At 42.5% G+C, this 14,512-nt stretch overlaps 1 protein-coding gene across 2 annotated transcripts in view; it reads left to right on the forward strand.

Annotated features, from left to right (window-relative positions):
- Positions 1–14,512, forward strand: part of ANAPC1 (anaphase promoting complex subunit 1) — a 72,284-nt gene that overhangs the window by 13,642 nt on the left and 44,130 nt on the right. For both annotated transcript variants that reach the window (XM_011377840.2, XM_023521936.1), the window contains 9 exons: positions 679–774; positions 2,129–2,219; positions 2,307–2,372; positions 4,658–4,792; positions 6,651–6,791; positions 7,338–7,398; positions 9,300–9,487; positions 13,388–13,462; positions 14,124–14,392. In XM_011377840.2, the coding sequence (XP_011376142.1) occupies positions 679–774; positions 2,129–2,219; positions 2,307–2,372; positions 4,658–4,792; positions 6,651–6,791; positions 7,338–7,398; positions 9,300–9,487; positions 13,388–13,462; positions 14,124–14,392 (1,122 nt within the window). The remainder of the gene's footprint in view (positions 1–678; positions 775–2,128; positions 2,220–2,306; positions 2,373–4,657; positions 4,793–6,650; positions 6,792–7,337; positions 7,399–9,299; positions 9,488–13,387; positions 13,463–14,123; positions 14,393–14,512) is intronic.

Below are 14,512 nucleotides of genomic sequence, written 5' to 3' on the forward strand. Positions count from 1 at the left end.
GGTTATGGCACAGAGAGGGTGGGAGCCTGCATTCTCTGTGGAACAGAAGGTGAATGTGCTTCCTTAGATGGAGGAGGGGACGGATCTTTGGAGCAAAGGAAGGATGGGATGCAGAGTGGAAGTGACTTTTCTGTTTTCCTTCCTCAGATATAAAATAAACACATTCTGCTCTTAAACGTAACATGTCTTTAAGTAGCTTACTGGCAAGTATTGCAGATTCTTGTTTCACAGAGTTCTGGTTTTCTGCCCCATTCAGGGCATGAGAGAAGTGGTTTAAAAGAGTGAGGAAGCTGAGGCTGGGTGAGAGCGGAGATTGGAGACAGGAGAGGACATGTCTAAAGCGGCTGAGCCCTTAGACCCTGGAAGGGGTAGGAATTCAAGTCTGCAGTGCTTCAGCCGTGGTTAACTTGCACAATACGGAAGTAAAGAGTCCACTGGTAATGATTAAGACTGTTATGATTTTCATCCAGAAAGTTGTGGACCGAACTCAGAATCAAAGAGCTGAAAGGAATCTCAGATCATGAAATTCACATCTTAGGAGTGTTTAGGGTCTCCAGGGTTATTGCTGGCCCATGCAGTTTTTATGTCTTGCAGAGCATTCTCAAAGCCTTCTAAGAGTTGTCATGGTAGGTTTTTGAACTGCTGTTGATGGTTACCATATTGATGCATTTATTGCAGAGAGAAAAATTCACAGGCCTCCAAAGTGTTTATTACATCTGACCTATGTGGGCAGAAGTTCTTGTGCTTCTTAGTAGAGTCCCAGCTCCAGTTACGGTAAGTGTGTATTCCTGTTGGTTCTGTGTGGATAAACTTTTGGCTGCCCACTCTCCCTCCCTCCTTTCATAGCTTTATTGAAATAATTTACATACCGTAAAATAGATATGTTTAAGTGTACAATTAAATGATTCTTGTAAATTTATGGAGTTATGCAGCCATCACCACAATCCAGTCTTAAAAGGTTTCTGCCACCCTAAAGACGCTTGTGCTTGATTCTCAGGCAGCCACTGTCCCCATACCTAGCCTTAGGCAGCTACTCTGTAGGCTTCCAGCCTCTGTGGATTTGCCTTTCTCGGCATTTTATAGAATCATGTAGAATGTAGCTTTTTGTGTTTCGCCTCTTTCACTAGTCATAATGGTTTTTAGGGCCCACCAGGGACGTGTGGGGGCTTTATCTCTGGCGCGTGAGGCAGTTCGTCACGTAGGTGCAGCACATTTGGTTTATGGCCCTTCTGTCTGTTCCCACCTTTCGACCATCGTGCATTATGGTGCTGTGAACACTGGAGCCAAAGTCTTTATGTGGACATACATGAGTTCTTTTTCCTTGGGTAGATATCTAGGAGCGGAATTGTTGGGTCAAATGTTAAATTCATTTTTAGCTTTTTAAGGACTTGCCAGATGTTCTGTGTATATGATTCCATGTACATTCCCACCAGCCATGTTTGGGGGTTCCGGTTTCTTCATCCTTAACAAGATTGCACATCATCAGTCTCTCTGATTGTAGCCATTCTAGTGGGTGTGAACTGGCTTTAATTTGCATTTCTTGATGACTTATGTTGAGCATCTTCTCATGTTCTTATTGGCCATTGCTATATCTTCTTAGGTGAAATGTATATTCATATCTTTGCCCATTTATTTACCTTTTTATTTTGAGATAATTGTAAATCACAGGAAGTTGCAGGCCTTGTGTACCCTGCACTCTTTTTACCCTGGAAGTTACATCTCATAGCTTCAGTACGTGATCCAAACAAGGATGTTGACAGCAGTGCAGCCCACAGACCTTGCTTAGGCTTCATCGGTCTTCCATGGACTTGTGTATGTGTGTATTCATGGTTCCAGGAAATTCGCTCACGTGTGTAGGCTTGCACAGGCACCATAGTCAAGGCATAGAACTTCTTATCACCTCAAGGACGTCCCTCATGCTACTCCTTTATAGTCACCTATGTCACACCCACCCACCCGTTCTTAATCCCTGACAGCTACTGATTGTTCTCTATAATTTTGTCATTTGAAATGTTATATGAGTGGATCCCACAGTATGTGATTTTGAGACTGGCTTTTCCAGTCAGGGTAATGCCCTTGATACAGGTGTCACGCGTGTCATTGGTGTGTGTTTTGCTTGGGTGTGTAGCTGTGTGAAGTTTCAAGAGAGTAATGATAAGACCCAGCTCATCTTCGGCTCCATCACCAACCTGCAGGCAAAGGATGCGGCGCCAGTGGAGGTAACAGGCACATTTCTTGAGAAGTCGAAAATGATTTTGCTTTGTAATTTGTACAGATTGGAAAATACAATTTGTGTCCTTTTTTAGAAGTTAGACACCATGCTGGTCCTGGAAAGCAGTGGCAACCTGGTGCTATACACAGGCGTGGTCCGGGTAAGTAGTAAGTAGCACTCTGCTTTTGCAAGACTGCCTCCTTAGATGTTATTTTGTGATGTTACTTTAGTTTGATATTTAATATTTGTTACTTCCTGTCTGTGAGATTTGGCAGAGATTTTTTCTGAGAGTTGAAAATGAAGTCTACAGTTAGGTTGGTCCTCACGTCACGTCACGGCGGTCTCGGACTCACTGCCATTAGCTGCGCTGGCACTGGGCCTGGCATAGGGGGCAGCCTCTAATGAGTTAGGCAGATGATTTTTTAAAAAGAGAGTTAAGCCGAAGTTTTGCGAAGATTGTAGTTTTGAAATTGCTAGATTGGTTTCTTTGTTAAGTCTCAAAGATTTTTTTTAAGTTTTATTGTATTCAGTGTATAATGTTGGCTGTATCTTGTTATCAGTTTTAAAATTTATATACACAAAAATAAATTTTACAAATTAAATCATGAAATTTAAATACATTATGCAGTTTGAAGAATAACGAAGTGTACATTCATATATGCTCGACCCAGGGATGTCGCCAGTATGTGTGTCGTCTCCTAGGCGTCCTTTCCTGGTTGTACCCTCAGCTCCCTGCCTTTCTCCAGAGGGACATTCTCCTGACTTTTACAGTAACTCAGTCCCTTGTTTTTATTGGTATTTTGCAATTATGTATGTATCATAAAGAGTGCATTGTTTATTTTTTCCTCATTTTGAATTTTTATTAGAGGGGACCATACCGTACACTTTTCCCTGACTTGATTGCTTTACTCAACTTTATACTCTATTTTAGATTTATCTGTGTTGATATGTAGCTGCTGTTTCCTCATTCACTGTTACATAGTATCCCACTATAGAATTATACCCAAACTCTTCCCATTTCACCAGTCTCTGAGGTGGTTTGTGTTGTACCTGCCGTTTCTTCTAATAAACGACACTAAAACAATCCTTATACACGGCCTCTAGGCTTCAGAGTGTGCACAGATTCAGCTTGGCCTGTGTGGGTTGTACCAGTTTGCAGCCTCTCCCTGACTCCTGGCCTACAGTGTAGAAAATCCTCTTTGTTTCCTTGCTAAGTGTGGTGGCTGCCTTGTTCCTGCTGGCTGGGGATGGACTGCAGTGCAGGAGGGGAGGGGAGAAGTGAGCTGCCTTAGGGCAGGGCAGAGGTGCAGCCAGTACTCCTCCTGCACAGGGGCTGCCGACACTGGAGGGGGAGGGGCAGCCTTGGGGTGCTGGGAGCAGGGATCTATCCCCTGTCCCTGCAGCTGAGGTGCCTGATGAGAAGGTAGGAGGTGCCATCTCAGTTGCTGTGGAGCTAGCCTATGAGATTGGCCTGGCCCACAGTCTCTAGTGGGGGCAGGGGTGCCACCACCAGGTGGGATGAAGCCCCCAGAGCACAGCTCTTCAAGGGAATGGAGGCCCCAGAGGGCCATGCTATTTTCGTCATGTTTGCTGGAGTGGAGCAGGTTGGTGAAAGTGTCTGTTCTGCTTGTCACCCTTTCCCTGACACCTTGGCCAGAAGGAGCAAGGTTTTTGTGGGGCTTCTTTTGGTCTGCCTGCGGGCATTTCTGGGTGGCAGGCGCTTGGAGAGCCCAAGACCTGGTTATGCAAGGAGATTGCCCCACCCAAGACCTGGTTATGTAAGGAGATTACCTGGAGCACTCCTCCTCCTCAGGTCCCTAGCCAGTCAGGTTTCTTCCTTGCCTCACAGAGCCTTCTGTCTTGAAAATTTCCTTCAGAGTTTTTTGTTGTGTTGGCAAGTAGTGGGAGGGATAGCATGGAATGTGTTTGCTCCAGGTTTTCATTACCTGGAGGTCTCTGATAGTTTTTTAAAAGCTTTTTGTATACACTACTTCTCATTGTCATTTTTTTTATTCCTAGGGATTTTCTTTGGGCAATTTTTGTAATTAGCGTTTGGGGAGTATACTCATGTAATTATGTATATTGTTAACATATCTCTTTAGTTATGAGTATTTCCTTTTAATCTTACCAAGAGTTTTCAGCCCGTATACACAAGTTGGTATAATGTCTTGGCTGTGTTGGCATTCCTCTCCTTTCTTGCAAAAAAAATTCTCAGTAATGAAGATAAGGAATCAGATCAAGAGAAATTATACCAGGATTTTTGTAGTTGGATGGTGGAATTTAATGACATTCCTAAAATTTTAATTCTCTGTTTTTTGGCTGTGTTTGGAAAGTATAAAATTTGAAATATCAAAAGAAATATATGCTTACGTGTCATAACATGTTATTAAAGAATAGAATTCATTAAAGCCAGTATTTTTTCCCACATCTCTTTATTGCTTAAAGGTGGGAAAAGTTTTTATCCCTGGCCTGCCAGCCCCTTCCCTGACAGCGTCCCGTGCGGTGCCTCGTCCCAGCACCCCGCTAGACAGCATCAGCACCCCTGAGCCTCTGAGTAAGCTGCTTGGATCCTTGGATGAGGTGAGAAATGAACTGGGTGTTGCCAAAAACTAATAGTTTTTAAAGAAGTTTCGTCAGTTGTTAGTTCTCTTCCATGATTAATTTTTTTTATTTTTTAAAAACGACAGAATTGGAAGTTTAGCTAACACTTGTAGAATAGAAATGTTTTCAAATGCAAATTATCCAGTAAACACACACTGACCTCCCGTGTGATGTGTAAAGTACTTTGGGAGGTGCTACAGAGGAGAGAATGAGGCCTCTCCATCTGGTGTGGAACAGATGTAGTATCTACATAGGGAATTATATTTTAAGGGAGACTATCAAGGCTTCTGAATGATGACCAGAAAGTTCCTGGGAGAGTCGCTGCTAGGAACATACATCCTGATGGGCCGATGTGGCCAAACCAAGGGCTCATCTCATTCCCAGGATTATTGGGGAGCTGCTGACCCTGTTTTACAGATGGATACACAGGAGTATAGGGACAGTACTTGTCTAGAGTCCCACAGCTGATAAGTGGAGGAGCTGGGATTTACACTTTACTGATGTGCTCTTCAAAGAAGAAAGGATGAAAAAGTGATTTTTGCTCTGAACACTTATCACAGGAGCATTACAGGTTCATGAGGACAAAGTTATGAGTGTTAGTGTCTGTGTTTAAGTTTACCTTGAGGTTGAAGATAGACTGATCAGATCCCAACTGGTGGTGTCTGTGTTAATTTCAGAGGTGTGAAAAGAGCCTGAGCCCAGGCAGTGTCCTGAAAAAGAGGGGAGTGTCACGAGAAGCCTGAAGAGGGGGAGGTGACAGCTTTTGGCAGCTAGTTGGATTTGCGCTGTGCTGGGTGAGGTGCTGAGGAAGGATGCTCAGGGCTCTCTGAGCCACCTGGGTGCCTGCCTCCCCATGCTTAGCAAGTTAGGGAGAAGCAGTATGTATTTGAGACATCTGATTGTAGGTTCTTAGGGGCAGTTCAGAGTGAATTTGGTGCTGGTACTTGTATTAGGTAACGTCTAGGCCCTGACTTTATTTTTTAAACACACTCAGTGTTGCGCTCTTTCCATCTAAGCCAGATGTTTGCAGCACTGTTGGAGGGGTGCTGAAGTAATGTCAGTTCTGTGTGACTGGGGAGAATTTCTTAAAATGTGAAATGGTTCCCAGCTTTCTTGGAATTATGTCAGCCCAGGAACAGTTGCTGTCTTTAAGGTAGTCATCAAGTCACATCCCAGTCTGACACACTGGACGATGGCGTCGCCACCTCTAGGGGATTATGTAGCCAGACTTAGATCCGGGACCCGGGAGTGGGGGCTTATTTTTTGGCAGCTGTTGGAGTAGAAGCTGGGGTGTAATTAATCCACCTTATGCTAGATCGGCACTCAGCATGACAAAATAGTTACTTAGAGATATCTTATAAATTGAATTATAGGAGTATGAAAAGGTTGGTGGTCAGGACTAGATTTAAAATAGGCAGCATCTGCATGTAATTAGCAACTAAGACCCTTTACAATTTTCGTTTGCATATCTACAATTGAAGAAAAAATGATGTTCTTCCATTTCCAGAACATTTGCCTGTAGGAGAAGCATCCCAAGGAGCTGTCTTAGTCTTTTGCTTTTTTATTGCCCTTCCTTCTCTCCAGGTCTTGGGACGAACTCTGCCCCATCATGTCTGCCTTGTTTTCCTGTCACTATACAGCTCTGGCCTGTGTGATGGCCGGAGTGGAGCTGCCTTCCTCACGCTCTCAGTCTAGCTCCATTCCCCATCATCGTACCTAGAGCAGCATGAGAGTAAATCATATGTACAGTTGGTAGATTATATGCAAAAAAGAATAACGTTTTCTCCTTCATTTCTCAGAACTCCTTCATGTGTGTTGTATTTGTGACTTTTTGTAGGCTGTTCTGTTGTCCCCAGTTCCAGAACTAAGAGATTCTTCGAAACTCCATGATTCTCTCTATAATGAGGATTGCACCTTCCAGCAGCTTGGGACTTATATCCACTCTGTTAGAGACCCCGTCCGTAATAGAGTGACTCTCGTAAGTGCATTTCCTTTTCATTAGAGAGAAGAGGTAACTTTCTAAGAAATATGATTGTCATTTCAAAATTGTGAGAATGCAGAATTTTGTCTGAAAAATGAAAGTGAACATTTCCCATGACTTCTAAAATTTCTTGTAGTGTGTCAATATTTGCACTATTTGTCTTAGACATAAATTTGCTTAACTTTTTTTAAAGTTACTATATTATTAAAAATTTATTGAAAACAAAACTTGTTTAATCAGTTGAATTTTCTGTTGACACGATTTTTATCTTTTCATTAAATGTTAGTGTCCTTTTTTGGTTATGGTGACTCGTATGAAAATTAGACACTTTATTAGAAACAAGAATTTTTGTAAATATGCACATTTGCAGTTTCTGAAATTTGGATGTATTCAGTTTTTTTCTAAAAGTATTGTTTTGATTTATTTTAGAGTTTTGCTTTGATAGGAAAGCCATGTTGTAAAGCATCGGCTGCTTTTAAAGCACCCAGAGACTTAGATGCACGGATCGCTTACGAGCTCTCTGTTTCCTTCTCCTTCTCCTAGGAGCTGAGTAACGGCACCATGGTTAGGATCACTCTTCCTGAAATTGCCACCTCTGAATTAGGTATGGTTGAGCAGACCTTACTTTGTGTGATCTATGAGTTAAGATTTAGTCATTGCTGATTTATCTTAGTAATTGGGGTTTTAAAAACTTTGCTGTTTTTGAAGCCATGGGATGGAGTTTTTCACTTTGCAGAGAGGCTATAAAGAGCCGGGGAGCATTCTACAATGTCCCCACCACGTGTACTACAGTTAAGGCTGGATGTGCACTTGACAGATGTGCTAGTTCTGCTTCTTTGGTTTGTCTTATGTTGAAGGTACCATGCAGTGAGGTTGCAGCATGTGGACATGTCTGTTCCAGGCAAATCTGAGAAACAAAGACACCTACGCAGCTAAAACAGTTTTGGCTATTTGATGGTTTTAATCTTAAAATAAATCTCAATTGTTAGATGAATTGAGAAATGTACATAGTTGCCTTAATTGAATAAAAATATGATAGTAAAAATACAATCGGAAGTGTTTTAATAAAGTTGGAGCCTGCTTGAATTGTTATTGAAATCAATTTGGAAAATACTAGGTGGAGAATATTTCAGAACGTAGAATAGTAAAGAAAACTAGAATTGAAAGGATTTGCCAATAAATAGCAGTTAAGAAAAGAATACCTGTATGATGTAAGAACATGTGTGACAACAATTAGTTTAAAAATCTAACTGCCAAAGTAAAGCCCTGGCAGATGGTGTGATTTCTGGAATTTGGTAAGTAGATTAGAATGAGTTTTGCATTGTAGGAAATAATCTTTTATTGGTAGGGTAAACAATATTGAGTTTGTGTAGAGAGACCTTGCTTTTCTGCTTGGTATTTAGCCAGTAATGGCAAAGCTGTGTACCTAGAAGTATAAGCCTAAACAAAGTATATAAAACAATTAACAGATTAAATGAAAGAAATAAAACCAAAATGAAATCCTACTCTCTGACAGCCAATTGGAAGTCAGGTGGTTCAGGCATGTAAGTTTTTGTGCTTTATTCATGAAGTGCTCTCAGCTCTCAGGCAGTATCTGGCTTACACTTGTTTTGGATGAAGCCAGGACAGACTTGTTTATTTGGTTTTCTGACATTTATTCCATGTGATTCCAGTCTTTGCTGTATGTGCACATGTAGCAAGTGGATGAGAGAAGGGATATCCAACCGAGGATGGGCCTGGTGATAGTGACAGTGGGAAGGGAGAAGAATCCAATAAGAGGAGTGGAGGAGAATATTTGGAAAATAGGAAACGCATGTATGTAAAGTGACTAGGAGCAGGCTTGGGCTTTTCCCAGCAGCAGCCTTCACTGCCCTGGGGGAACAGGGTTGCACTATAATTGACACTCATGCTAAGGACACCAGGTCATTAAGAGGCACATAATAATGACTGGTCTGTTTGAGATGGAGCCTGGAAAGCGTTTCAGACACTGCATGCTGGCAAGTGACTAGGAGTGGTAAGGCTTCTTCAGTTGACAGGCATGCTTGCTCACATGGACATCGCCCACGCTCCCCGAGGGTGCCCATGAGCTGTGATGTAGGTGCTGAAGTGCTTAAGTGGGATTTCATGTGAATCTACTCAGGTAGAAATTGTGTGTTTGGTAGAATGACCTTTTAATTTACTGTCCAAACTAGGAATATTTGTACTGTTATGGGGAGATATTAATGGCTGGGACAGTGGCTGTTAGTCTCATTCTATCTCAAATGAAGTGAAGTATTTAGTCACCTTATTTCTGATCTGAAAGTGATGACTGAAGAGCTGCCCTGAGACCTGTGAACGCTGTGGGCTCTGGCAGTCGTGTTGAGCCCCAGCGAAGGGCTGGGTAACGTGGCGTCCCATTGGTTCTTTAGTAGCAGTCCTCCTTTCACAGTAGTTTAAAAACTTTCGTAAGAGGAAGAGAAGTGTTTGCCTGGGAAGCATACTAAAATCAATCTTTGCTTTTAACAGTACAAACATGTTTGCAAGCCATTAAATTTATCCTGCCAAAAGAAATAGCTGTTCAGATGCTTGTCAAGTGGTACAGTGTCCACAGCGCTCCGGGCAGCCCCAGCTATCACTCAGAGTGGAATTTATTTGTGATTTGTCTCATGAACATGATGGGTTATAACACAGACCGCTTAGCGTGGACAAGAAATGTAAGTATGGACAGTTGTTTTTCTTCCTGAGTCATTCTGTTGTTATCAGTGTAATGTTTGCATATGGGTAATACAGCGTTCGGAGTGTAGAGCAGATCAGTTTACTAATGGACGTACCTGAGTCACCCTTATTGTATGTGTATGTTGCAAATCAAATGTCTGTTAATATCTAAGAATATTTTACTAGTAATTGTAATTACTGTATTTTTATAACGTGGCAAAGCACGTTTGACTGTTATTTTTTATTTGATCTTTGTAAAATGACTGCTAGTCATGCTAGGATTAGCAGAAATAGAGGAAGAAACAGAATCACACAGAGTCACAGACTGCAGATTTGCTCAAAACCAGGCCTAGACTGCAACTCCTGACACCTGGCTCAGTGCTCTTTCCTGAGCTCCAATCTCTGCGCACACACTGCTTGGTCTATCGGGGGAGGTTTGATCTGAGGACAGAGCGTGCTTTAGCCTGAGTCTCCACTCTGTTGTGATGAGAGCTGTGTCCCCCACAGCTTCAGGCACTGTCTCACAGGCCCTTAACTGTCAGATGTAGAGCATCAGTGGGAGTGTGCCTTCCTGGCGGTGGTCTCCAGACTCTGGAGATCACTGCCAGGACACCTTGGCCTGGGTCACTGCAAGATTCACTCCTTTGTCCAAGGAATGCAGCTGTGTTTGTCTATGCAGTTTAGGTTTGACTCAGCAAATTCATTTTAAAAACTGTATGTTTTTCTTCACGATAGAAGAATATATGCTTACTGAGGAACATGTTGAAAATGGAGGAATTCAAAAGAGGAAAATAGTAGTGCTTAGAGTTGACCACTCTAAACCTTTTTGGTATTGCCTCTTAGATACACACCATATCAGTGGAACTTTCCTGTATCCGTAGAAATTCTTCAAATAAAACCCCTCATTTCATCATTCCCAGAAAAGGCTACCGTGTGGTGTTATCACTAACCAATAGCTAATAATTGAACATTGTTGAATCCATTCTTTTTTCTTACTGAGATTAATTTGCAAACGTTCTTTTACACAAGTCTTTATATCTCTAGTCATTTCCCAGGCGTTCGGAGGGCTATCTAGTCAACAGTCTCACTGGCCCCGTTCCACCATGTTGGTGGTTGGGGTTGTGGTGAACCATTGCCAACTTAGTGAGAGATTTTACTGTTTCCGTGTAAGTAAATGGGAATGGTTTTTCCACAATCTCATTGGTCATTTATAGTTGTTATTTTTCAACTTGCCTTCCATGTTCTTGCCTATGTTTTAGTCTCTTCTCAGCCCAGCAGCCAAAATAACCTTGTTGGATAAAGTCAGGTCATATTAGTTATTTCTGCTCAGGACCCTCCAGTGCCTTCCCAGCCTGCTCTGAGTAAAGGCCAGAGGCCTTGGTCATTTTCACATGTCATCTCAGAGCAGCCTGCCCTGTCCATTCTGTGTAAAAGCGTCCCCCATACTTTTTAGCCCCTTCACCTGTTTTATTTTTCTCTTAGCACTAAATTAACTATAGTAGGCTACACATTTTACTCACTCGTTTCGTCTGTGTCTCCGCTATGCCCATTGGGGTGTCAGTCCTATGTGGAAGGGGTGTGGGTGCAGGACCCCCAGCCAGTGCCTGGCGCTGGGGATGCTTGGTGGAAGTCTGTAGGATGAACACCCGTAGGATGAATGCCCTTTCCATCGGAATGAGATGCGTTTAAGAGTTCGTGTCTGTTGTAGTGTATGAAAGAGTTGCCCTCTTTAGTTTCCTTGAGAAAAATCAAGTTCACTCCAGCTTTTGTAGTTTTGTGTGTGACTGTTATATAAGACTCGATGATGAGTGCAGGTCATTGTGCCCCATTCTCTGGGCTGCAGCCAGTGCCCCCTCATGCTTCCATGACATGGGAGGACAGAGCACTCACCTGATTTCTTTCGTAAGGAAGGGTGTGGCAGTCTGACTTGTTTATTGTGTGACAGTCCTAAAGGATAGCTCCAGAGGGACTTGGTTTTGAGGCCAGGCAGGTCTCTTGGACATTTATTTATAGGATGCCACAGCTAAGCCCTTGCTGTCTCTTGTCCTTTTAATCAAAGCTCTGGATGGAGCAGTCCTCGCTGTCAGATTGTTTTTGTGTCATTTTGTCCAGATTTATCCTCTTTTTTTGTTCTCATTTAAATAATGGGGTGGAGAGTAGGGATAACAGCATTTCTGCCAATGACTGCTTTTGTGAGTTTGGGCCTTCTGTAGTTTAGTGGTGTGTTAAATGGGAGCTCTGGACCTGGTGACGATTCTCTCTGGCTCTCACATTCTGTGTGTGATTGTGTCTGTGGGCATCTCGTGTCCTTGGGGATGCTGATATTTTCATTAGGTGGATACTGAGCCCTGCTGTGGGCCAGGTATGATGCCGGGTTGTTCATATATGCATTAGGCAAGGCAGACAGCTCCTCTCATGGGATCGACTGTCACAGGAGGGCAGGTGAGTCAGCATTCAAAGGCAGGTAGACTGAGGGCAGGCATCCACAGGAGCATAGAGAAGGGGGAATGACCTGCAAATGTTAAAGTAATGAAAACAAAGCAGGTCCATATATGCCACAAAGAGATATCTGCATCTGATAGTTTCTGCTGTTCTTTGCCGTAACTCCAGTGCTGAAGAATCTGGGGACATTAGCAGGGACATTCTTTCTGGCTGTGAGACTTAGACTTTGTGTGTACTGTATTTTGAAATTTTAGGTAAGATCGCTCAGGCCATCTGTTGATTTTACTGTTGTCATTTTTGTGTTTTGATAATTTGTATGAGTTGAGCTGTGTTTTCTTTGAATGCTTCAGAAGAAAACCATTTTTCTTGATCAATTTTAAAAATTCATTCAGTTTTATATCTAAATATTCCGTTAAAAAAATTACTTCATTGTTATCTATGTTTAGTTTTTATATAGAAATAAACTTTCAGAAGAATGAAATTAATTGATAAATAAATATATGTAAGCTTTTGTACAGCATAGGAAGATAGCCATTGCCATTTATAGAAAGAATTATGGTTGATTAGTTGACAGTGAGAAGTAGCAGAGGTGGCACAGATTGTATCAGAGAGAATTTCTGGAGATGGCTTTTATGTAACTTTATTAGTTAGGAAGGCTGACTGTTGTAACAGCAAGTCCTCAAAAGATCTAATGGCTCACACATGATAAAAACATGTGTCTTGCTCATTTGGTAGTACTTAGCAGGTAAACAGACCACACGGTTATTAGGGACCAAAACTGAGGAGCATCTGCCGCTTCCACCTGAGGCTTCACAGACTGCCTTTAGTGTCAGCTCCGTCTGGTGAGGGGCAAGGGAAGAGTGCCCGGAGGGACATGTTTGGGAGGTTGTACCTGTGAGCTAGGCCTGGAAGTACTGACATCTACTTTCAGAGTCATGCTGTCACAGGCCACATCTGACTCTGAAGGAGGTAGGGCTATGTCCACTAGCTATGTGTCAAGAAGAGAGAAGAGAACATAGATTCTGGAGAGCAGCTACCAGGTCTCTGCCACAGAATTGCCAGACTGTCAACTGTGGACAGACTCTAGATGATGTTCGCTTCCTTCTGTCATTGGGCTACCCTTGGGTAGATTCTTTGAGACACAGCGTATTGGATATGACTCATGGTCCTTGACTTTCTAAAGGACTGAAGATCATTGTCATCACAGACATAGGGGAGGAGAGGACACCCCCGCGGTGCCTGTGTACCCAGGCAGTGAGTGTTCCAGGTGCTTTATGTGCATGATCTCATTTAACCTTCACCACGACACTAGGAGAAAAGTATTCGTTCACGTTCTTCCAGGGGACAAAATGAGTTTTGATCACTTTCCTCAGTTTCCATCATTGGTGGAACTGATTTCTGGATTCTTTAATGATGAACTGATATGATTTTGTCTTCTCTTTCGGGTTATTTTCCAGTTTGACTTTGAAGGATCACTTTCTCCAGTCATCGCACCCAAAAAGGCAAGGCCTTCTGAGACGGGATCTGATGAGGTAAGCATCATTATTTCTTACTGTTGTAAATTGACTTGTAAATACAGTCGCTAGTCTCCCATTTCCCTGGTGTCCCTACTGATTTGTGTGTACAGGCACACTTTGTCTTACTGCGCCTCACAGATGCTGTGTTTTTTTAAGAATTGAAGGTTTGTGACAACCCTGCATCGAGCACGTCTGTCGGTGCTATTTTTCCAACAGCATTTGCTCACTTTGTGTCTCTGTGTCACCTTTTGGTAAATTTTGCAATATTTTACCCTTTTTCATTATTTACCCTTTTTCATTATCACTGTGGTGTTACGCTCATCTGTGGTCAGTCAGCTTTGATGTGACTGCTGTGATATTTTTTGAGGTGCCATGAACCGCACCCGTATAAGATGGCAACCTTAATGGACAAAAACGGGTGTGTTCTCACTGCCCCCAACCCTGACTCCATGTTTTCAAATGGGTTTTAAAGGTGGCTTGTCTTAATATTTATCACTGGTGTCCAGATTTGCTTAGCTATTTTATGCTCTTATTTTTCAGCATTATGATTTTTCATATTCTTAGATATAACTAATATGAAAATGGAACTTGAATTGTTTTGAGTGAATGTGGTTTTCTTTTTGAATGACATTACAAGGAGGCATTGTTTAAACTTAATGTCCTTTCTCTTTCTCAGGACTGGGAGTATTTGCTAAATTCAGACTATCACCAGAGTGCCGAGTCTCACCTTCTGAGCAGGTCTCTCTGTCTGAGTCCTTTGGAGGCTCCTCAGGTGAAAGGAGAGGACTCATCACAGAGCCTCAGTCTGGACTCCTCCACGCTTCTCTTCTCCCACATGCCTGCAGTGTTTTTTGTTCTTCACCTTGTCTATGAGGAGCTCAAGCTGAACACTCTGATGGGAGAAGGAAGTCGCTCACTTGTTGACCTGCTTGTTCAGTTGGCAAGGTAAATACTGTTTGTGGAGTGGAAACTTCCAGGAGTCTGTGGGTTACTTGATCTTGGCCGTGAATATCATGTTGGAGCCCTGTAAATGCATTTCTGAAGCTGGCCTTCTCAGAAACCCAG

Source organism: Pteropus vampyrus, unplaced genomic scaffold, assembly GCF_000151845.1.
Source record: "Pteropus vampyrus isolate Shadow unplaced genomic scaffold, Pvam_2.0 Scaffold323, whole genome shotgun sequence".
NCBI classification, from domain to species: Eukaryota; Metazoa; Chordata; class Mammalia; order Chiroptera; family Pteropodidae; genus Pteropus; species Pteropus vampyrus.